Source organism: Heloderma suspectum, chromosome 5 (assembly GCF_057233095.1).
Source record: "Heloderma suspectum isolate Gila_16-S chromosome 5, 16-S_ref, whole genome shotgun sequence".
Taxonomy (NCBI): domain Eukaryota; kingdom Metazoa; phylum Chordata; class Lepidosauria; order Squamata; family Helodermatidae; genus Heloderma; species Heloderma suspectum.
The window spans coordinates 172,982,475-173,005,318 of record NC_139462.1 but is presented as its reverse complement, the minus strand read 5'-3'; the positions used below and the strand labels follow the sequence as shown (position 1 = coordinate 173,005,318).

General features: G+C 42.2%; 1 protein-coding gene across 5 annotated transcripts in view; it reads right to left on the bottom strand.

The window, feature by feature from the left end:
• Nucleotides 1-680: 680 nt before the first annotated feature.
• Nucleotides 681-22,844, bottom strand: part of ZNF385D (zinc finger protein 385D) — a 253,440-nt gene continuing 231,276 nt past the window's right edge. For all 5 annotated transcript variants that reach the window (XM_084858343.1, XM_084858341.1, XM_084858340.1 and 2 more), the window contains 4 exons: nucleotides 9,679-9,912; nucleotides 5,790-5,968; nucleotides 2,563-2,664; nucleotides 681-1,009 (listed from right to left, as the gene is read on the bottom strand). In XM_084858343.1, coding sequence (XP_084714469.1) covers nucleotides 776-1,009; nucleotides 2,563-2,664; nucleotides 5,790-5,968; nucleotides 9,679-9,912 — 749 coding nt within the window. In that variant the 3' untranslated portion in view covers nucleotides 681-775. The remainder of the gene's footprint in view (nucleotides 1,010-2,562; nucleotides 2,665-5,789; nucleotides 5,969-9,678; nucleotides 9,913-22,844) is intronic.

Here is a 22,844-nt window from a genome sequence, read left to right as displayed (position 1 = left end):
TCCTACATGCATTATTCAGAAGTGAGATCCACAATGTTCAGTGGGGCTTACTCCTGGGTAAATGTGCATAGGATTGCAGTCTACGATCGCGAGCTAGGCTTATGATCATTGTGGCAACTTACCAAAGAGATGATGCTCTTACGTCTTCTCAGTTTATGAACCTGGTGGCATACATAGAGACACAATACTAGATTTAACAAGACATCTATTGTATCTACTTTTACTCAGATAAATACCCAGGAAATGCTGACTTGGCAGGAGCACTGGTAAGAGTACTACTATTCACAGTGTTTCGTTTTTTTTCCTTTTATTCTACAGAATTAAGTGTTTTATGTACATTGGAACCAGTTAATGCCCTTTAGACAATTCTGTTCAGTTGTTTCATAAGCAGGAAAGACATTGCAGGGGAGATATGTGCCAAAAAGCACAGTCAAAATGACTTCATACATATTGTTTCTCTCATTCATATATATATATATATATATATATATATATATATATATATATATAAATAAATCAATGTTGCAGGATCACTTCTAAAATGGTCAATATTCAAGAGGAATACTCATCTGGAGAAAATACTACCTCTTCCCCCTCTTTAGAATTTGTTCAGGTCTCTATCAAAAGTCCTAGCTCTTCATTTATATATATATATATATATATTTTATTTTATTTTTTTTACTTTAAACTATAAATTAACACTGCATAGTTCATTGTTCTGGTTTTGCTTTTGCTCTGAAAAATTATTGCAGTACAATTTGTTCCTTTGTGAAGTTCAGTATGGAGCAAACAGGACGGGCGTGTGGGTGGTCCGTATAGGCCCAGGGGCAGGTCGAAGAAGTGCCGGAGGAAGTGCGGAAGTCTGAAAGAGGGTGGCTGGTGGGGCTGTTCGAAGACTGAATGGGGAATTTACAGCCACAGCAGCAGCTGCAGCCGCTGCCGCCAGTGGGTTTGGTAGGATCCGTGGAGCCATTGGTTTGGAAGGTTCCTTTGAAAATACTAGTTTTACCTGTGGGAGAAGAAGGAAAAATAACAAAAAGTGTTATTTCTTCAGGTAACCTACACTCAGGACAGCTTTTCATAGGTCACACATAAAATACTTGAGTGATGTTCCAGGCAGAAAAGTGGATCAAAGGTTTTAAAGGAAAGCCAACGATATAGAAAAAGTTGGGTGGAAGCAAAAATTTACATTTACACTCTCAGATAATAAAAAGCAATAGCTCCAAAATAGTTTTGCACTAGGCAAAATGATGCATGAAGTTTTGCTGAGAAAGATCTGGTTCTTTGGTTTTTTATATTTAAAAGTTTTCAGGTGCTACAAAGTTTCCATAGTCAGTTAAAAAAGAGCTCTGCACTGTATTCCTGTTATGAGTTCTGTTATGTACCAACTATATCTATTGTATAGTTGGTTATTGTTATTTACATTGGGTTGGATCCAGGATCTCCCTTCCCTTGACAGACGGGCTCCACTCACGAAAGGTACCTCTGCCCAATTTGGGGGGATCCCCTGCACCACAGGTCACCGCATTCTCCAGGGTCTCTTGGCTCCATTTTCAAGGAGATGGAGAGGCTGCTATGAGGAATTGGGAGCAGAGAAGTCTGCTTGAGCTAGCCCAGTTTTATGCACCTAAACCCGTTGTCTCCTTATTTATTAAATTTTGATTGTACCCTTCTTCCAAGCAGCTTATGTGTTTTAATCTCATAACAAGATATATGAGGATGCAAGACAGTGCCATGTCCACTTTGGTTGCAGTCTTATACCCACTTTCCTGGGAGTAAGCTCCACTGATTTCACTGGTCTGTGTAGACATGTATAGGATTTCACTGTTATCCTCACAGCTGAGTAGAACCTGGGTTTCTCACATCCAAACTCAACATGCGGGGTGCTGAACTACCCTGACTCTCTCTTTTGTTTGCATTGTCCACACTGGTGATGGATGAGCTTCCTTCCTTCCTTCCTTCCTTCCTTCCTTCCTTCCTTCCTTCCTTCTTTTAGTATTCTAATCAAGCAACTTGACAAACCTCAGTAGAGGGGTTGAACATTTGGTTGGACACTTGAGCAGCACAATTAAGCCTCTGTTCCCCTTTCCCTGCTAATCTCCCCCTTCCACAAGCAAAGAACCCTTAGCTTAGGGAATGGGGAAACAGGTCTCAGATGGCTTCTTTTCAGGCGTGAAAGCCCCAGGGTTTCTCCTGAGCTGTAAGTGACAAGCATTTATAGCCTGGGATCATGGAAATCACAGAGCCTGTCAACATTTTCTCCATGCAATATTTGCAACCAAGGAGGGTCTGTCTGCATGGAAGCACTCTCTGCTGCCCAGGAAACCCCCTCTGCAAAGTAAGGAGTTCTTTTTTCACCTGGGGAAGGATAAGGGAAGGATGGTGGAAGTGGGTGCCATGACAACTACGCCATGGAAGAAGCAAGCAACATAGCCAGAATTATTCTCACACCCAGCCATAGGAAATACTGTGCTTGCCAAGACACAACTGAACCATTCTTCTATTATATTTCCAACAATATAATAATAAAAGAAATGTTACGCAGAACAGTCATTTCCTTACCCCAAGTGGGTGTGTTCCCTTCTGGAGTTTGTTGTAGGGACTATATTTGGGTTTTGGGGGCTTCCCAGCAGCTCTGTCTTTGTGCCTTCTACTGCTTATGTGCTGTTCGAAAGCAAATTTTTAAAATTATGATTCTGATTATATAAACAACATGCTTTCAGTTGTCTTCAGAACGGAACATTTCTGGCCACCCTAACACAGTTTGTTTGATGTGTTCCAATACGACACTTATTATTCACAAGAATAAATCTATTTCAGTTTCACAGTCTTATATTTATGAAAAGAAAAGATTTCTTTTTTCTAATACACACTTCATTTTTTTTTGGCTTGTCTGCAATGATGAAAGCATATCATGCATTCTACTTAAGTTAACCAGGTTCAGCTCTGTAAACTGCCTAAATGGGAGACCATCTGGGAACTGCATGTAAACCACACAGAGCTCTTTGGAGGAGGAGTTCACCTGATTTAAATATGACACACTTTTGTGGATTATTTTGAACTTTGGGGTGCCATCCTATGCATGTTTAGATAGAAACAGTCCTACAACTTCCAGCATCCCTCATGCCAGCCAAGCTGGCTGGGGCACACTGGGAATTGTAGGCCTTTTTTTCCTGTCTAAACATGCCTAAGGTGGCACCCTTATTGAACTGTAATGATTTAATCCTAATTTACTTATTGTATTTAATTCATTAAAATATTTATAACCCACCCCATATTAATAAACGTGATAAAAGAAAACAATTCAGCAACAACAAAACATAAAAACAATCCACTCTACAAAATCAGCAGTGGTAGAACAGAAATGAGTTATGGTCACTGAGGCCCAAAAGCTTGGGTAAGTAGCCAGACCTTAATTTGGCACCAAAATGAAGCCAACGTTGGTGCTGGCCAGGCTTCTGGGGAGAATAATTCAATAACTGGGGTAGCACAGCAAAGAAGGCCCCCGCTCCCAAAAGTGGGATGCCGAGGAAGGCCCCTGTGGCAGACCGTAATACTTGGGCCAATGATTACAAAGAGCGGCACTCCCTCCAATAATGTCTAGTTTTGTAAGCCATTTCATACAGTCTAAAATAACACTGCCCTAAGCAGGGCAGAAGTGTAATAAATGAAATAAAGCTGTAACCTTTATGCTGTGCTAATAGTTCTAGGATGACCTTATGCAAAGATAGGCAAAGATCTTGTACCTTTAACAGTGGTGTAAAAGAGGATGTTTTCGCAGGTGTACATTTCCTCTTCCTCCACCCCCACCTGAAGAACAAGCTGTGCCTGCTTACACGTCCTCTTTCACCCAGCCATTAAAACTTTAGTCACCTTGTGCAGCTGATCACCCTAGGTGAGGCTATTCATTCTTCCCTCCATTAGCACTTGCATCCTGTTTAGGGCTGGGCTGTGAGTTGCCTTGGTTTTATCTGTTGGGTTGTATCTGTGGGCTTTGTCAGAGCCCACCCATGTGAATAAGTGGCTGTCTGGCAGCTGCCTGAAATCGCTCCCTCGGGCAGCGGCCTCCATATGGCAAACAATTTGTCTGCAGCATCTCATCCTGCGGAGGAACATCCTGCCAGGTCTTAACCACACAAACCCACAATTTGGGAGCTTTGTCAGAGGCATTTCATGCTTAGAAAGCGGACGCATTTGACCAGGCGCCATGTGGAGGCGTCTTTCTATTGCTCCACTTGGCAGCTGCCTCCATGGACTGAGCCAGTTGTCTTCAGTGACCTGCCACATGGGCAATTGGGCAAACTTACACAGGCACAGGCAGTTTCTCCACACAGTAGGTTGCAGCAGGAACATGCTTTTGTTTTTTAGTGATGCTACCAAAAATCTGGATGGAGTTTGGAGTACTAATCTGCCTAGCTCATAATGCTCCGCTATATTCTGAACTGAGAGCCATCCCCACTGCCTGAATTCTTTTCTGGTTCAGAGCATAATCTGAGCCAGAGAAAAATTCTTCAGCCTTGCCTCACCGCCCGCTTCCTGTTGATTTGGCCTGGTGGCATTGGCTGCAAGAACAGCAGCCAGGAGAGGAGTTCTGTTTTGAGAAGCTTCCCTCCATCACTCCTCGTAACTCTCTGCTGGCACTTGGAATGCCAAAGATGCTGGAGCTATTGGGCTGGACCCAATGGTGCCATTCTGCTCAAGGAACTGCTTCCGGCACCAGAACCAGGATGGGGTGATCCCCTGCAGGCCCCCAAAATCTGTTCCAGAGGGCTGGGAAACCTTCCAGAGCAGATTTTCAGGTGGCATGGAGGGTTGCTGGGAGAAAATCCTGTTGTGATGGCCGACTTCCACTAGTGTAATGTTGGGTTTAACCCACAGAAAATTACATCTTCTAAGGTCCTGCCACCTAATGTTTCAGTACCAGAAAGGAGGTGTTTCAGATGTCCACATCTCCTGCTCTGCTGCCATCACTGTAGCTGCCACTGCCTAAATAAATGAAGGGGCAGGGGAGCAGCGTAGGGGCTTCCATGGACATTCAGAAACTCCACTGTGCTCCTGAGAATGTCATCAGGAGAGCAACAGGATTTCCAGTCTTTGGGGGAATTAGTCTGGACTACTGAGACCAATTTGGAGGTGATTCTTCTCTGAGATGAATCAATTTATGAAAACAACCCAGATTCCTCAGACAAAATTATTCAGTCTTCTGAAGAAAGTACACACCTCTTCATGTCCCCACACATTTGGGAACATAGTACTGCAGAGCAAATATAATGACAGAGGGCAAGTGACAAGGTGCATTATGGCATTCTCAAAGCATGTAACTTTGAGCAGTTTTCTACGTATGGCAGTTTTGAGCAAATGTACTCCAGCGGGATGGAGAAGTGTACCAAAACCAAACCAAACGTTACATGAAGGGTGCAGATGAAAAACCATAGCATCAGAGGGCTGCTTCACACTGACACAATTACTTCAGGAGCAGCACACGGAACCATTGCTGAACCCCACAGTCAGCCTGCACTCAAGCGGGTATGCCGCATGTCATTCTAAATAGCAACTACTGTGACTTCTGTGATAGTGAAGCAACGTTCTGGAGCCCCAGTACTGTCTCAGAAACTGCAGAGGTATCTGGGTGTACCAGTTTCCACAAATGGTTCTTAGACACATGGCACAAATGCTGTCACGGGCCTGATACACTCGCCAAGTTTGGGTGCTGGCATGGTGTGTGAATCAAGCCTTGAGCTTCTGGAAAGTAGGACCAATGAAAGACATGTGTCTCCAGAGCTAAGTACCTGTTTAAGTTGTGTCTCAGAGTTTACATGCACATCACAAATTTCACAGTGAAATGTTTTGTTCTGAAGTCCCGTGTTTCCTTTATTAACCGGTCCCTTCCCTTTGACGCCTGCCCTGGGAAAGGCTTTGATAGTTCCACTCCCGTTTCGAGCTTCTAGCATAGTTTTGTGCTTTGTGCCTGGAGGTGTTAGACATGGGAAAGAAAAAAATCATGTTAGCGACTTGTGCATATTAATCTTTCATCTCTCTAGACGTGTCTCAGGTTTTGTCCCACGTGGTGTCATAAACATTACTCTGTATTCTCCATATTGCTGAGATAATAACGAAGTAATCTGTAATATTTCATTACCTCACATTTGATTATTAAGCAATGTACTGACACAAGCTGCCATCAATATGTAGTGACATGGTAGGGGAGGCCTGAGGTGAAGTTAAGTGGATGTCTTATTTTTATGGCCACCTGCTGTTAATGAAACATGTGCTGCCACTGAAAGATAAAACCATGATAGCCTTTTAAGGTGTTGGTATGAGTGATTGCCACACTTTTCAGATTGGTTTATTAACAGAGAGTTGAAATCTTGCTGCTGCTACAGAAAATAATGGGCACTCTCTCAAAGGGCTCTTTCAGAGGAAACTTTGGCTCTCTAGGGCCCATGGAAATGAAACTACACAGCAGCACAGTTCTCCTTTTCCAAGATCCTTTTGTTTCTATGCCTCTTTCATAGGAAAAAAAATCCTGGTGGATTGCGCTCGAAGACTTCAACAAAGGGCATCAGCTCAGCTGGAATTAAGCCACTATTCCTTCAAAGGTAGGAAGTTTCTGGGAATCCATGGTACCTTTACACTTTGAGTTTCCTTTTTGAAGAGGAAAGACAGGTGGCGTTTGTCATGGTCTTTTCATATATAAATGTATTATTGAAAATATATTATTTGGCTTAAGAAGTAAGCAAACAGAATCAGTATGAATCCCAAAGCAACATCAGCATTCTGAAATCCCCAAAGACTCTCCTGTCAGCTGGATATCTGTGTAAAACTTTTCAGCCAGCTCCAAATCTCAAATTGTTTTCTTTCTCAGGTCTCTTGGGCTGCAACTAACAAACAGATTGAGCAAGCCAGTTTTGAGCTCCCACCTATCCTGTGGCCGTACAAAAGGCAATGGTGATCCTCTATGTTGCTTGCCCATTAGTTAGCATTCACTAAGCCATGATGAAACTAAAGAGATACATGGAACATATTTTAAAAATTAAACCTGCAATGGTTCTAAAACAGGTTCTAAAAACACTGAAAACCGCAAAAGTAAGCAACATCAGATTCCAGACAACAATTTTAAAAATGCAATGCCATGAAACTCAACCAAAAAATTTGACAGCAACATGGTATTCCCATAGTTGCCAAAATAACAACTTTAATACTAGCATGAGAAAATAGCCAGCTAAATGGGGCATGGTCCTATGAAGGCAAGCACCATAATTCTGCATGACATCTTATTGAACTTGGTCAAGGAACTGTGATAAAATGTACGAAAAAATGAAATCTACTTTTAGAACAGGATATGTCACATAAAATGTGAGCTATGACATGGACAGGCCCACTTGATTTATCTTGTGTGTTAACTTTTTTCTGCATACAGTGAACGTATTGGTAACCGGTGGTATAAAAATGCTTATTCTTATTTTTATTATCTTTAATGGTGCAGTCCTATTGGGCAATATGCAGTGCGACAGGAGTGCTAACATATTGTGCTAGAGTAAGGGGCCTCTAGCACAATACCAATAGTGGTAGCTGGTGTGATGGGATTCCCCTGGAAACCTGTTGTGCCAGCTAATGCTATTGGTATCGCACTAAAGGTCCCTTCTGCTATAGCAATGTAATTTATGTTAGCACTCATGTTGCACTGGGTACTGCTCTTGGTCCCTGGGAGGGCATCCCAGGGGCCATGACATTTTGCAGACCTCCTTCTCTGTGGGTCAAGAGGAAGATCACAGTTGGAAGGGGAGGTCCACTTCTGGGGGTCTCCCTGTTGCAGTGGTGGAAACCTCTGCTGCCATTGCCCCACCACCATCAGTGGTCCAATGGTGATCTAGAGAAAAAAGGAGCATGTTGGGGCAAATCGAGGGAAACTTTGGATCCACAGGATCTAACACTCTTTCATTTCCCCAGCATGCCACCAAAACAGGAAAGAAACTATGCCAGCCCTGGAGTTGGCGTAGCAAAAAGAGAAAATGCCACCCTCCACACCTCCTACCCTGGCCAGCATGAGCCCAGCAGTGCTTGGATGTTGTGGTTCTTCTACCATGAACATTCCCCATCCTACCTTCATAGGCTATATGGAACATTATTTTAAACATATGACTCCTGAATACATACACCACACACATATGCATACAGCAAGTGTTGGAAAGGATATAATGCTATTGATAATTATTATACACATATATGTATACACATTTTTCTTATTATTGAATAATTTTGTACCTGTATGCATCAATAAAACTATGGAAATCAAAGGATTTCTGTTGGAATTAGAACCAATAACCATGTTGCTGGGGCCTATTGATATCAGCAGGGTACTTGTTCTTATAACAATACTAATTCACTACATGCAGTTTGCTTCATGAATGCTTATAGTGCAACAATGTAAATCAACATGACCATTGAGAAAGGTGGATTGGATGCATATATTATGAAATGTTTTAATACCCATTCTAAATTTAGAAAATAGAACAATTTTGCAATACAATTGTGGTCTTGGATTACATATTTAGGGAATGATTGATCAAACATAAGAGATTCAAGTATACAGAGAAATATCGACATTTGCTAATTACACTTTATTATTGGCTTAAATATCTGGATTAAGCAAAGTAATTTTATGGAATAAAATTATATGTAAATTTTGGGTGAATATGCTGAATTGGATTATGGCTATTTTTGTACTTATAATGAAACTGAAGGCTTTTTTTTTTAACAAAAAGCATTCCAATTAATAATAGCTCTATAAACAATGGATAATATCTTACACACTGTGTATTTTTTCATTGAGGCATCTGGGTTAGATTACAGCCCTATAACACAAAATTAAATAGTGGGAAGAACTCCTCAAGTACAAGGGAAGTTGAGCAATGGAGGGGAAACCTTGGTTTGGAATATTGTGGCACTTCGTTTCAGAGTTTTTCAGAGAAAAACCTGTTTTCCTGTTTTCAGAGAAAAACTGGAGAGCATTTGCTAATTGTATTTAAGACATAGGGTATCCTACCTTTTGCTATGGAATGTGTACAGTTAAATGGCTCATGAGATCTCTTCAAAGTATACTTTCAAAAGTGACACTGAAACCCTTCATCTGGGATATGTCACTTGGTGAATGCTGTTAATGTTGAATAATAAATGGGAAAGAGCCATTTTAAATCAAATATATATTTTAGCCAATTAATTTTTTCATTTGATTTTGGGACGTGGGAAATGAAAAACACAAAAAGCAATTTAACTGTCACTTATGGAAACTGCCTAACTCTTTGAGACCACCCATACTAGCTGGTGCTTTACCTTATATATACAACAATGTCAATTAACGTTTGCTACTGGGAAGAAATGAAAATATGCAAACTAGGGTGATAGAGCGTGAGCAGTCACATTCTTCCATAATGCAATATTTGGAACCATAAAAATTGAAATTTAAGGAATCTGATTGCTTGCATGAAAGAGAATTCCTCCTTTCCTCTTTTATGAAGGACTTTTTTCTTGTCATTTTATGCTTTAATAGTTAATGAATTCCATGTAATTGCTGGTTTTCTGCCACCTTTTTTTCCCCCTGCTGCAAGCAATCTAATCTATTTCAAGGGAAGATAATTGCGGGGCTCTTTAGTCAGGAAAGAAATTGCTGTATCTCACCACTGTTGTGCGCCTCCAACTGTGAGGCGGAGTTGACAGCAACCTTGCATAGTGAACAGTAAAGCAGCCGTTTGGCCTTTTCTTCCTCTGTCTCTCCCAAGGAGCCCATGTTGCTGCTAGTGGCTGATGCCGGGAGTTTTTCAACTTTAGAGGTTATTTCAGTTGTCATTATGCTGCTCTTCTGAATTTCAACCACTGTGGTTGTTGATATTGCTGGTGCCTCTGTTGTATTATCTGCAGAAGAGGATATAAACATCAACATACATTTAATACAGCATGGAACCTGAAATTTGTAATGAGAAGTGACTGGAAGTGGAAAGAATGCATTTCCAGGGAAAGGAGTTTGTGGCAGGAGCAATGTTATGTCATCTTCACCATAAAGACATACGATCTTTGCCATATGCTCCTCTATTCTGTATTCGTAATCTGAAAAACTGCCCCTGCCCGAAGCCTTGTGGAGTTGCAAAGTGCCTCCTACTGAATTGTTAATGGGTGGTCTTGCTGAAAACTAGAGAAGATGGGAACAGGACTGCTGTATCTGTTCAGCACCAGGCCAAAAATACATAATTTAAAAATGAAGACTTATGGTGACTATTTGGCTGCACACTGTGAAAGGATGGAGTTTTGGGATTTAATCTAAACACAGGTCTGTATAAGTTCCATGAAATACATTTTAAGGAGCTTTACAATGATGGCTTTGCATTATAGGTTTGGATCCAGGACCTGCCTTCCACGACAATAAGGGACTTTCCACAAGTTGCAGGTTTGTTCTACTCAGCACACCAAGATGCTCATAGAAAAGAAAATGGTTGCTAAATAGTTCTGAGTGAAATTATCCAGAGTTCAACCAAAGATTGCTTCATAAAAGCAAGCAGAAACAAAATCCAAAGAGCTGCACTGAAGTTTATTGAACAACAGAAATGCATCCAAATGGGTTTTATGGAGGGAAGCAGCTGAAAATCAAAATCAGGTGGTTCGTTGGTAGAATCCATTATGTTTGCAATCCCCGTATGTATATATCTTCCACTAGTGAAGCTCCCACTTGCAGAAGGTGCTTCTGCTCAATTTTCAGGGAGCCCCCTCCCCCTCAGCCCCCTCCCCCACAGTCTACTCCATTTAGCAAAGGTCCCCTAGCTCTCTGTATGGCATTTTCAGCAGGCTGCCATGGGGAGGAGGGTACAGTGAATTCCATTTCCACCAGCCCCATTTCAAGCACTGAAATCTAGATCCAACACATTATATATAAGTAAGAAGCAGCTATTTATATATGAGAAACACACACACACAAAGGAGAGAAGTAATGATAATGCTTGAAGGACATTTTGTCATGTATAACAGACCCCAACTGGGTGAAAGATAATCTGCCTTATCCTATGGATCAGCTTAGGTTTCAGTGACTTGGTTGGTAAATGCACCATGATAGTGCATTTCTGATCCTATGAAAAACAAATGAGAAGAGACAAGAACACCTACACTTCATCTGTCAGCCCAGCTCATGGTTCAGACGTAGAACAGAACATCAAAGCAGGATGGTCTTCTGCCTCATCTCTACCTTTCAGTGGAACAGCTGGCTCTGTATCCTAGATTCCATTATGCTGGCATCAAGATCCTTATGACAGATCTTATAAACTGCTGCCTCACTACAGTATCTCATAGGCTAACAAGGCAAAACTAGTCAAGACACTGGGAGATCTGTGATTGGAAGGCTTTTGTTGGTGTCGTTGTTCAAAGCAGAAGCCACAGCAGGGACAGACCAAGGGATTGGTGGGCTTTTAACCCAGACCATGTTTCCACAACAACAGAAGGAGAAGCAAATGGAGGAGTACTGGATTTTTTAAAAAAGGAATCAGCTTTGTTGCGCTTTTGGTCCATGCAGGGCTCCAGGAGCAGGTTCTCTGCACCAGTAAAAATCGCTTTACAGAACATATTTCCTGGTGGGGTTGGGGGTTGGAATGAATGTCATCTGACTGACAGGGGCTGCTCAGCCAATTAGAGAGGTTTTCCCCCTCTCCTCCCCTTTCTCCTTTTCCCTGAAAGACCAGATGCACCTGCAATTTCAGGAGCAAGCCTCATTGAGTACAATGGGAGTTACTTACAAGTAGACACACAAATGCTTGTGCTGGGAAAGAGTGGGGAGAACAGAAAGGCAGGAAACCAGCCACCATTTTAACCCACAGGTTCTCTGTATGGAAGGGTCAAAGTAGTTACTTCGACCCTGGTTTAAGGCAATAAACCAAGCAAAGGAGAATTGAAGCCTCAAGATCATGCTTTACCACACTTGGGGAATTGGGCCCCGGCATTTCTGTAAGTTCTGATGTGGGCATTCAGAGGGCAAGCCTCATTCAGCACAATGGGAATTCAGTTACTTCTGAGGAGACACTAATTGGTTTGTGCAGGGACGGGAAACACACAGGAAACACCCCTTGACCACGGTGAAAGGCACACCCCTGGGCAGGGCTAGCATACCTGAGGTAAATGTGGGGGTTGGGGCACACAGCAACTACACCAGGGAGAACCTGTTTCAAGGAAAAGAATTGGACTTTAAGCAGTCTCAGGAAATCCGGTTTTTCCCTAATAAGCTCCGGGGTGGATGGTGAATGGCCATGACGTCATGTATCCCTAATGACCTCAACACGCAGGCAGCTTGGAGTAAATTGCTGGTGGAAACACATCCCACCCCCCCAGTCTCCCTCTACCCTTCACAGAAATGGCTTTTCCATGGCATTTATTTGTTAATTAAAATTATTACATTCAAAAATCTAAATTTCAAAAATGGCTGATAAACAAGGATAAAAACTACAATAAAACAGATCAACCATTACTGATACAAGCAAATTCTGAAGAGCAACACTAAAGCACAATAAAGCAGCAGCTCTAAAATAACTAGAAGGGCTAGGCAAATAAACAAGTATTAGCCTGGTGCCTAAAACAAATCAACATAGTGACAGGTAAGCAGCCCAGGTAAGCAGATACAGATCTTAATCTGTAATCAGGATCATGCGGAAGGAGGCAATAAGTACTCCTCCCCCCCCCACAACAGCTTTGGAGGGTGATTTAAATTAGGAAAATGGTGCAAGGGAAAGGGTAAAAACTAGAGCTGTGACTCTCACAATTCTCCACCCTATTGGTGGGCAGAAAAATTGAGGGGACAATTTCACTGAATTTTTCCAGGGTGAGGAGAAATTCTCCAATGATTTCTCACAAGTAGGGTTCACCATTGGTAGCACAGCTTCTTTTTTTCATAAGGGTTTTTGGTAGGGATGTTGGAGAATTCTGCCACAGACTCCAGTGAGTCCATGAGTCCCCGGAGTTCATGGCGGAATGGGGCAATCCCCCCCACAACCCCGCGGAATCCCCCTGGGACAGAGCCTACCTGAGGGCAGTGGCAGCTCTGGCAGCACTGGGGGTTCCGGGTCATCGTCTAGTCACTGCCAGGCTGCAGCTGCAAATGGCGGCCACAGTAGCGGCCGCCATTTGCGTCCTTGTGGAGGCTGTGATAGGCTATGTAAGTATCTACGTAACCTATCACGGCAAAAGGCAGGGACGCAAATGGCATAGCAGCCACCATTTGCATTCCTGCCTTTTGCCATAATACTACTTTTGCTACATTGATACTTATGTAGCCTATCATGGCCTCTGCAAGGATGCAAATGCGGCCGGCAGCTTTTGCAGCCGGTGCAGCCCAGCAGCGGCCGGAAGTCCGGCTGCGGACGGCCCCGGCCAGCGGCTCCGCGGAGTTGCCGCGGAGCAGAGCCAGCCAGGGAGGATTCCGGGGGGAGGGACGGAGCACCTCCCCCCCACCGCGGATGCCCCTCAGCGGAGCAAGGTAAGGGATTCGTACATCCCTAGTCTTTGGGTCACCACTGCAAGTGGCAACAACATCATCTGTATTGGCAGGCTGGCCCCCATTTTGTATCCAGTACAATGCAGGTGTGAGGGGGCAGTGTTGTGTCTAGCTCCAGAGAAGAGGAGCAGCCAGTGCACAGTCGAAACCTGTCCTCTAATTTTCTAAAAGTTTTCTTCCCCTATGAAAGAGACTTCCATTGTTCTACCTCATTCTCAGGGTGTTTGTAATTTATTTTTGTAATGTTTTTGAGCTTACCTAATCACTGCAAGGCAGCCAAGGGTGCTGTCTGTGTGTTTTCTTTCTATGTACAGATCTCTCAATTGCTCTGCAGTCACTCAGGCTGCCTGCAGTTCCTGATCTGAAAAAGCCCTATGGGAAGAATTACCTCATGGGGTCTTCCCCTAGGCTTTCATTGAAGTGTGGGAGCTGAGGAGGCTACAGGCTACCAGAGAGATGATTGTACAATGAAAGGGAGGACAATTGCACATGGTTCTTAGCCACCTCTTAAATAAGGTAAGCACAAGAAACCCAAACCCAACCATGAGAATTTCTCCAAAATTTTCTTCACCATTGAATTTTTTTTTGAAAACAATTTATTTTCTATCAAATTGAATGAGAATGGCTAAAATGTGGGAGAAATTTTCGGTACAGCTCTACTAAAAACCCTTCACATTGCCTCACTCCAGTCCAAACTCCCCACTCCTCCCATGGCTGCTTTGAAGTAAGAACTAGAAGTCTAGAGAGATGCAGTTACAGACCTTCTTCTAGTAAGACAAGGCAAGTCTTATCCAGACTAGGGGTGGGCCAAAACAGCCACTCCCAATTCACAGCTTTGGGCCTCCCAAAATGACCCCAGGAATAGTTTAAAGGGAAATTGTTTCATTAAGGGGAAATTGTTTAAGGGCTTCCAATTCTGGAATGAGGGGACTTCTTACCTTCCCTCCTCCTTTTTTTGTAAACCATCCTTACTTCAAACAATTTCTTAGACTTTTTAAAACATTTTTTGGCAGCACAGTAGGGATAATGGAGCTCAGGTTGCTGCCGCCACTCTTCCTTCCCAGAGGCATTCTGGGAAGGAAGAATGGTGCCAGAAAGAGCTCTGCTGCTGCTGCCATGATGCCCAAACTGCCAGCAAACCAGCATCTTTAAAGAAAACTTGGGTACGGGAGTTAAAAAAAAGTCAGAAAAAGGAAAATAAAAGTAATGAATTGTAATTCCCCTCCTTCTGAATAGTTTCAGCCCACTCCCTGAATCATCTAGCCCCTTCCCTTTCATTTTCCTTTGGTGATTTGGCTAAAATGCCACCCTACACACAGTTCAGCCCCTGAAACAAAACAAAAGGAGACCAGCATAAAAAGAAAAGGAGACTGAGACTCTCTAAATTTGTAAAATGAGATCCTGTTGGAAAGAAATGAAATGGACCATAATCATCCAGGACTTTTAAAATTAGCTTCAATAAGGTGTTCACAAATATACCGTAGGAAACTTTCTGCAATGGCTAGAATGAAATAGATTCCTGCATTTCATTGGTAAGGTCTAGGGATGTATCCAGGTTTTTTCTCTTTTCCTCATTCTGTGATCTTCCCTTTGGAATTTTTAGCCCTACAGTTTCAACATGATTAAAGTGTAAGTCATCTCTCCATGCAGGGAGACAATCAGCTCTAACAACCCTAGAGGTGAAACAAAAATTGCCTCTATAGGCGGGAGATATAATCATGCAGTATAATTAGAGTAGTCAGTCATGCTCTCTGGGGGAAAGGTGTGAAGTATCGTAAAAGGAGAGAGAATAGATCGTTTATTCCTCTCTTAAAAGCTCCTCCTGCCCTTTTCCATCCTCGTGTGGCTTGATTAATTCATTAGGTTAACGTAATTTGACACTTAGAATCACCTGTCACATGAAGAAATAATTTTGATGAGCATGCATAAAAAAGGGGGAGGGCATTAAAAATAACACTTCCTGGTCCAAACAGCAGATATAAGCATTTTTTCCCCTTTTGATAGCCAGGGTGCAGAAGAAATTATAGAAGAGGCAAAGCTATCACCAGCCCAACCATCAAATTCCATGATCCATGGCCTTTGGTATCATGCAAATGCCTTAAGAATGACAGGATTTTAAAAGGAAGCAGCAGCATCCAAGTATCCATTATCTGACTGTGTTTCTCTTCTAAATTTGGTGCATGTTCAATGTGTACTTTGACCAGACCATTTGTTTCAATGGATCCATGTGTTCTTTCAATATGGGGTTCAGTTTCTTTCTTGTACTTTTTATTTCAAGGATAATTACAAAACCCATTATTGTTGGTCTCTTGACATTAGGTGGCGTAAATTATACTTTTCCTAACTAATCCTCATAACATTGGCAAAGGTCACAAAAGACAAGTGCACAACAAAATGTAGGTCTAGATAGGCCTTTGGTCTGATCCAGCATGGCTGTTATGTTCATATGACCTGATTGTGGTGTCTTTTCATTCTTTTCTTTCATGGCAACAGTTTGTATCCCACTTTTCTTCCAAGAAACCTGGAGCAATGAGTGAGCTTCTTGACAACTCTAGAAGGTAGGATGAGGCAGGCAGTGTCTTCTCCAAGACCATCCAGTGAGATTCATAGTTAAGCAGGGAATTCAACTTGGGTTTCCCACATCCAAGCCCAGTACTTTAGCCCACCACATTACCACACTTGCTCTGAAATACGTTGGCTCTCTGTGGGAAGTATTAGTCATGACCCCAGACACACCCCTTTTTGGCCACTCCACACTCCTCTTCCGAGCACGGAGGATGGGGCTGTTCTACGCTGCTTCCGAGGCAGCGCAGAAGTGGGGGGAGGTCGGTTCTCTGGAACCAACCTCAGAGCGTGGGCTCCGAGGTCGGTTCCTGGACAGCAAGATATCCTATGGCCGTCTAACTGCTGTCTAGCGGCCATAGGATTGCTCCCTTAATCTCAATGTATTTTCTTCAACCCAGCCTGTGTGCTAGTATATTTCTAGATAGATCTTAGGGTATCAGAAACAAAAGACAAAAGTCCTAGAAACAAGGCACAGCCTTTCTTTAGCTTCATACAAGCCCTTACCCCCTTAAATAATGTTCTGTGCATGAGGAGATCTTGAAGAAATGAATAACTATAGTTTTCAATCCAGTTGAAGTCCATCATAACTAAGCTGCATTAAAACAAAAAAAAAAGTTAGTCATTACTCCCATTAATTTCCATGGGATGTAGGTGTTAGTCCTATGCACACGTAGTCTGGAGAAAGCTCATTGAGCCCAACAGGAGTACAAGTGCATAAGGGCTGAATGTCATGACTAAGCTTAGCTAAATCAGATCATGATCTATAACAACTATTGCAAAGGACATCTGGCCTCCCACACACCTCCTAATCTGGGATTCCAACATCTAACTATCTTGAAATGAGAACAAAATAATAATTATCACATTGTAGCATTTTAAGTCCATTGAATTCCATTACTTTGCATTTTTTAAATTCTGTCTAGTATGGGCACAATGTACCAGGATGTTCCCCTACTCAAGGCTGATAGAAATGAATGAGAACCATGCAGTATTAATACCATTTTAATACTGTTCCCATTGCTTTCAGTAGCTTCCCCAGAAGAAATTTTAGGTATTCTGCGTCTGGAAATAACTGGACATGCTTAGTGCCATCCTCAGAAACGTCAGAATTTATGTGATGTGTGTTTATAAGATACATATAAATACTATACACGTGGATGTCCCCTAAATAATTTTAGCTAATTAATCATCTGAGTTAATGGATTAATGGATTAAATATGAATATATTGTTCTATTACTAAAGACAAAGTATAGGTGATATTTTTAGAATATCGAAGGAAGTGTAGGTTACCTCAATCGACACTACCATTCATTGTTACAAGGAAAACCACATTTAATAATTTAATTTTTATTTCATTCTCTATTAGAGGAGCACAAGACAGCCATTAAAAAATAAGCAAAAAAAACATGCTTTTCACTCAGACCCATCAGTTAAATGTTGTACCCTCCAATTTAGTAGCTAAGGCTGCAAACCTATACCCTCTTACCTGGGAGCAAGTCTCACTGAACTCATCTGTTCAGACTTCTGAACAGATGAATAGGGTTATGTTTTAAATCTTTAAATGACTGCCCTATCAATTAAATCTGTTAACAGCACAATCCTATACATATTTATTCCAAAGTAAGTCCCACTGAGTTCAATGGGGTTTACTCCTAGGAAAGTGGGTACAGGACTGCATCCTAAATTGCAGTCTTAATAAAATACATTACAATAGACAAACTTACATGCTGTATTAAATCATTTTGAAAATTCTTATTCCTTTACAGGAGTCAAAACCAAAAAAAAAAAAAATGTATTCAGAATAATGTTTTCACTGAGAAAGATTTGCAGATGCTACACTGTTAAAACCCACTCACTCCTGCCGGATTAGAAATTATATAAAACAGGGGATCTCAAATTCTGCCCATGTAAACTCTTCACTTTCGTACCTGTTCACATTAGCAAAGATAAAGTCATGACTGGCATCTCATTAGTAGGGAGTGGCCAATCTCACCCTAGGTCTAGGGCCCACAAAATTAAGGGCAGCATGTCACATCACATTTTGTCTTCAAGAAGAAAAAAAATGAAATTGCTAACCCTTTTTTGGTTGCTGGTTCAGTGTCTTTTAAAGCAAAAGCTGCATCTGAAACTCAGACACACCATCCACAAGTGATGATATCGAGGTGGGCCTCGACATTGCAACCTAAGAGCCAAGGGTGTGGAATTCATTGTGGGCCTGGAAAGGCCTGGCCTACCTAGTTATTTTAAAGAGTAGGTTCAGCCTACCTAGTTATTTTCTTGGGTCTCTGTATTTAAACTTTTATTTGCGTTAGGTTAACAGAAAACCACAGAAATATTTAGAAAGCTACATTTTTCTTGGGTATTCAATCTGCACAATGGGGGAAAAAATTCTAGCCTGTCTTCTAAGACAGGCTAGAAAAATGTACCCATGTTTTAAAAAGGTGTCCCCAACCAGTCGTGTCCAACTCTAGGGTGTGGTGCTCATCTCCATTTCTAAGCCGAAGAGCCAGCGCTGTCTGAAGATGCTTCTGTGGTCATGTGGCCGGCATGACTGAACACCGAGGTGCACGGAACGCTGCTGCCTTTCCCGCCGAAGCGGTGCCTATTTATCTACTTGCAATTTCTTGCTTTCGAACTGCTAGGTTGGCAGGAGCTGGGACTGAAGACGGGAGCTCACTCCGTCACGCAGCACTCGGGTCTCGAACTGCTGTCCTGCTGACCTTCCGGTCTGCAGTTCAGCGTCTTAACCACTAAGCCACCGTGGCCCCAAGTTTACCCATGTTTAGAAATGCTTAATTCCTTGAGAATTTGCTACATATATGTAAGTTATATGTTTTGTGACTTGACGTGTAGTCTGTGAATGAGATCATGTGCATGAGTTATTGGCTCTGTGCATATGTCTAGTTCTTGTTTTTTGCTTGTGACAGACTGTACTAGTTCGAATCATGGTAGATTGATAGTGATGGACTTGTATCATCGGTGAGCCTACCTTCTTCTTGAGTTAGAATTCCACCCCTGTTAAGGGCCAATGTTAAAGCTACCTGGTAAAAGCAAATTAAACATTGTTCCAAGAGGTGGCATTCCATTCTGGAGGTATAACGTTTTAAATCTCCTTGCCACATATGTCACCCTAAGTATGCACAGCACACCTCCCTGTGGCCACTGGCGCTGAGGTGGAAATGCTGCATCCAACTGAGCAGGTGCACAGGGTAAGGAGCTTTCAAATGTTACGCCTTCTGTGTAATGTCTCCATGCAAAGGTGATTTGGGCAGCCTGCATATGGAGGCTGTAATATTCAAATCTGATCTGCAGTTGAAGCTGTGGAGAAGCACATGTTCTCTGTGGTTTCAGCAAGCTGAACGTGAAACTGCCTGCCTGAGGGATGCTCAACTCAGACTTTGAAAAACATGATTCTACAAAAACGATTTCCCCCCAAATTGCAGTAAACTTTCGGAAAGGAATGCCAAGATTGCCTTCATGAGCAGCAGCAGCAGCCATCAGTTAAGAGGTTGAATAGTAACAACTGCCATCTGTCACGGTAGTGTTATCCAGGAGAGAATGAAATAGCCTCCCTTACCAGAAATTGAAGTCAGCACCATGTAGTTGTGCATTTATGGACCAGGTAGTTTCCCCCTGGATGGCTGCAGGCTGCTGACGCCAACAAGAGCAGCTGGCCAGTCAGCAACAGCACCCTTTCAAAGCATGGGGAAGCACGTGCCCCATGCTTCCTCCTCCCCTTTCCAATGATTACAGGTCAGGGTCAGATTTCACTTCCCCTCTACTGGCAGCCAGCAGTTCTTACTAGTGAGTCACTTCAGTTGTTGCTGCTCCCTACCATCTGCGCCTAGTGACTTAGTACTTACTGCGTTATTTATTTTAGAAATTATAACCCACTCCACATTGAGAGATATCAGAGTGGTTACAATAAATTAAAACACAAAATACAAAACGTTACAGTAAAAGCAAATGGATCAATAAAACAGTGGTTGAAATTTATTCATCAGCCAGGAAATACTTGGCTGCAAAGTCTACAGCAAACACCAAAACCAAAGTAGTGTAAGTGAATGTCTGATCTCAGTTGGAAGGGCGTTCCTAGGGTGGGAGTTGCCACCCTATGGAATGGACACCATATACTTGTCCATTATGCAATTTAAACATTTGTTTTTCGCCTGTTACAGACACGTGCAAACGGGTGCTCCTAATGCAGGATGCAGCACTGTAAACAAAAAGAGATTATTGAATCCCAAGTCAATTTCGCTTTGATGATCTGAAGATGTGTATCAGCATTTGTTCACAGTGTCATCTTGGCCCTTAAAGAAATGCTGTGGTGACTCAGAGCTCTGGCAGCTAAGTCAGAGTGCTGCACTTTCAGTGCTGCACACATGAAAGGAATTGTTTTTGGTGATGTGGGCCAGCTGCGTCGTGCTATTTTCATTCTAATGGCCTGCAGTAATTATTCATTCTCACATGTGTCATTGCTCTGCTGTGGCACTGCCACAGCTGCTAATACTGCAAGGAATGGGATGTCAGCATCCAATAAAAAGGAATGCTTAGAATTCACAGCACTTCTCTTTGTGTTCTTAATCTTAATACAAACGGAGTGCTTAGGAAGTCTATAAAAGAGAAAACCTTGAATGGAGTGGCAAATATAAATCCAAATGTTTATTTTCATACTGAAGCGATGGAAAGTACAAAAATAGCATCTGTGGATATGAATTTTCTCCTTAAAAGTGCAAACCACCTACTAAAGTGGGAACCTGCAAGTGAATTATTTAAAGGATTGAAGCACATAGGATTAATTTTGTAATCCAAACATCCTTTTCTGAATTTTTACTCAGCTATGGACAGAAATTCCTTCTGTGGTTTTGCAAGTAGAATTTTGTCCTGCATAAATCAGTTAAGACCTGGAAAAGTGAAAACTGAAGATGCTGTGCAGTGTTACATTCAGGACCCAAGCATTAGGAGAGGGGGGGGCACAATCTACTAGGGCCTGGAGAACCACGGAGACCCGAACCAGGCTGTAACCCTATGAATAAGACCAAAAAAAAATGATGCTGAATCATAAGCATGCTTGAGGATATTTATGCCAGCTGAATTTCCTGAGTCTATATACCTATTGTCCAGATCTTGTGAGACTTGCTGGAGCCAATCAGAAGCAATGTTAGAGCAGAACAAGCAACTTTCTGGACAGTGAATTGCCGGCCAAGGTCCTTCTTTGAACAGAAAGAGTTCCTTGTACAGTTAAACTAGGACTTGTCATTAGAGAAAGAGAGAGATTTGTGCTTCCATATGTGACATGCTTTCTTAAGAACTACCCATCCCTGAGTTCCTTGTGCATAGGTAAGAGAGACTGACAAAGCACCACAAGAATCAGGGATACTGATCCCAGGGACAATTGGAGCCAGTGCTGCTAGCAGATTGTACAAGTCCAACATATACAGTATGTGAGTAAATATCTAGTTTACACACACAGAAAACTAACCAATCCAGCTATATTTGTTTGTCTGACTGATTTTTACCCCACCTTTCTACTAAGATAATGGCACTCAAGGTGGCTAAATACAGACCAGGCAGCCAGAAATGTAAGGAAACTAAAAGGAGCTAAAGGACACTGGTAAAACCTCTAGTTCTCTCACTCTCCACCCACAACAGACAAGATGAAAGTGATTTCAATCTATAGATGGTGTCTGTGGCAATTGATGAAAAATAAAAGCTGGCAGATAGATCAAGCAATTCTTTCAAAATGTAGTTTGGCAATACTATGATTAGTACCACCACATTTAGAAGAAGCTTTACAAAAAACAGGAGGGAATAGTACTAACTAGTCTTCACTACTAGTCTTCACTAGATATTTGGGGCTACAACACCAGTATGGCAGAAAAGCCTCTGTATGGGCTTTTCAGAATTAAAATAAAAAGTTTTCTCGTGAAACTCTATATATGGGATGGGATCATGGTATGGGTGTGGGAAAATGAAGATCTCAGAGCCTGTCCACTTCTTTTGGTTTATGAGACCAAAGCTCCTTCCATCAGGGGACAGAAAAACCAGGGAGGGAGGAAGAGGCTCATATACAAGACCTGAAGAGTCTTGTAATTGCAGAATTCAGAATGGTGAAATCTGGAGATGCCCCAAAGCTATTACAAGCCAAGCCCAAATTTATTTATTCATTTGATTTGATATGTTCCCCACCTTTCTACCAAGAAAATGGCACTCAGTGTGGCTTGCAACCATAGATAAATAAAAACTTCATTAAAATAATAATTAAAGAAATACATTAAAAGTGCAATGAAAAACAACAATAACAGAGTAAAACAGCACCCAACCCAATGAACCCACTTACATGCCAAAGACCTGCTTGAGTAAAAAGATATTTGCCTGCTGGCAGAAGGACACCAGAAAGGGAGCTATCCTAGTCTCCTTTGGTAGGGAGTTCCACAGCCTGAGAGCAGCTACCGAGAAGGCCCCCTCTTGTGGTTGTCGCCAAATGTGCCTCTGCAGGTGGCAGTACTGAAAGAAGGACCTCTCCTGAAGATCTTAAAATCCAGGCAAGCTCATATGTGAGAAGCTCAAATAGGCTTAACTCTGTAGCAGACTTCAGTGGAAACTCCCCAGCACCGGACTTCTCCTTTCCCAACCTTAGTCTTGCAGTGTGGGAAAAGATGGGATCAGAAACTTTGCAGTAGCGAGGTTTTACTCTTAAAGGATCTATTGCCACTGGAAACTTAGAAACCGCTGCTTTCCTTGCAGCTCAAAAAC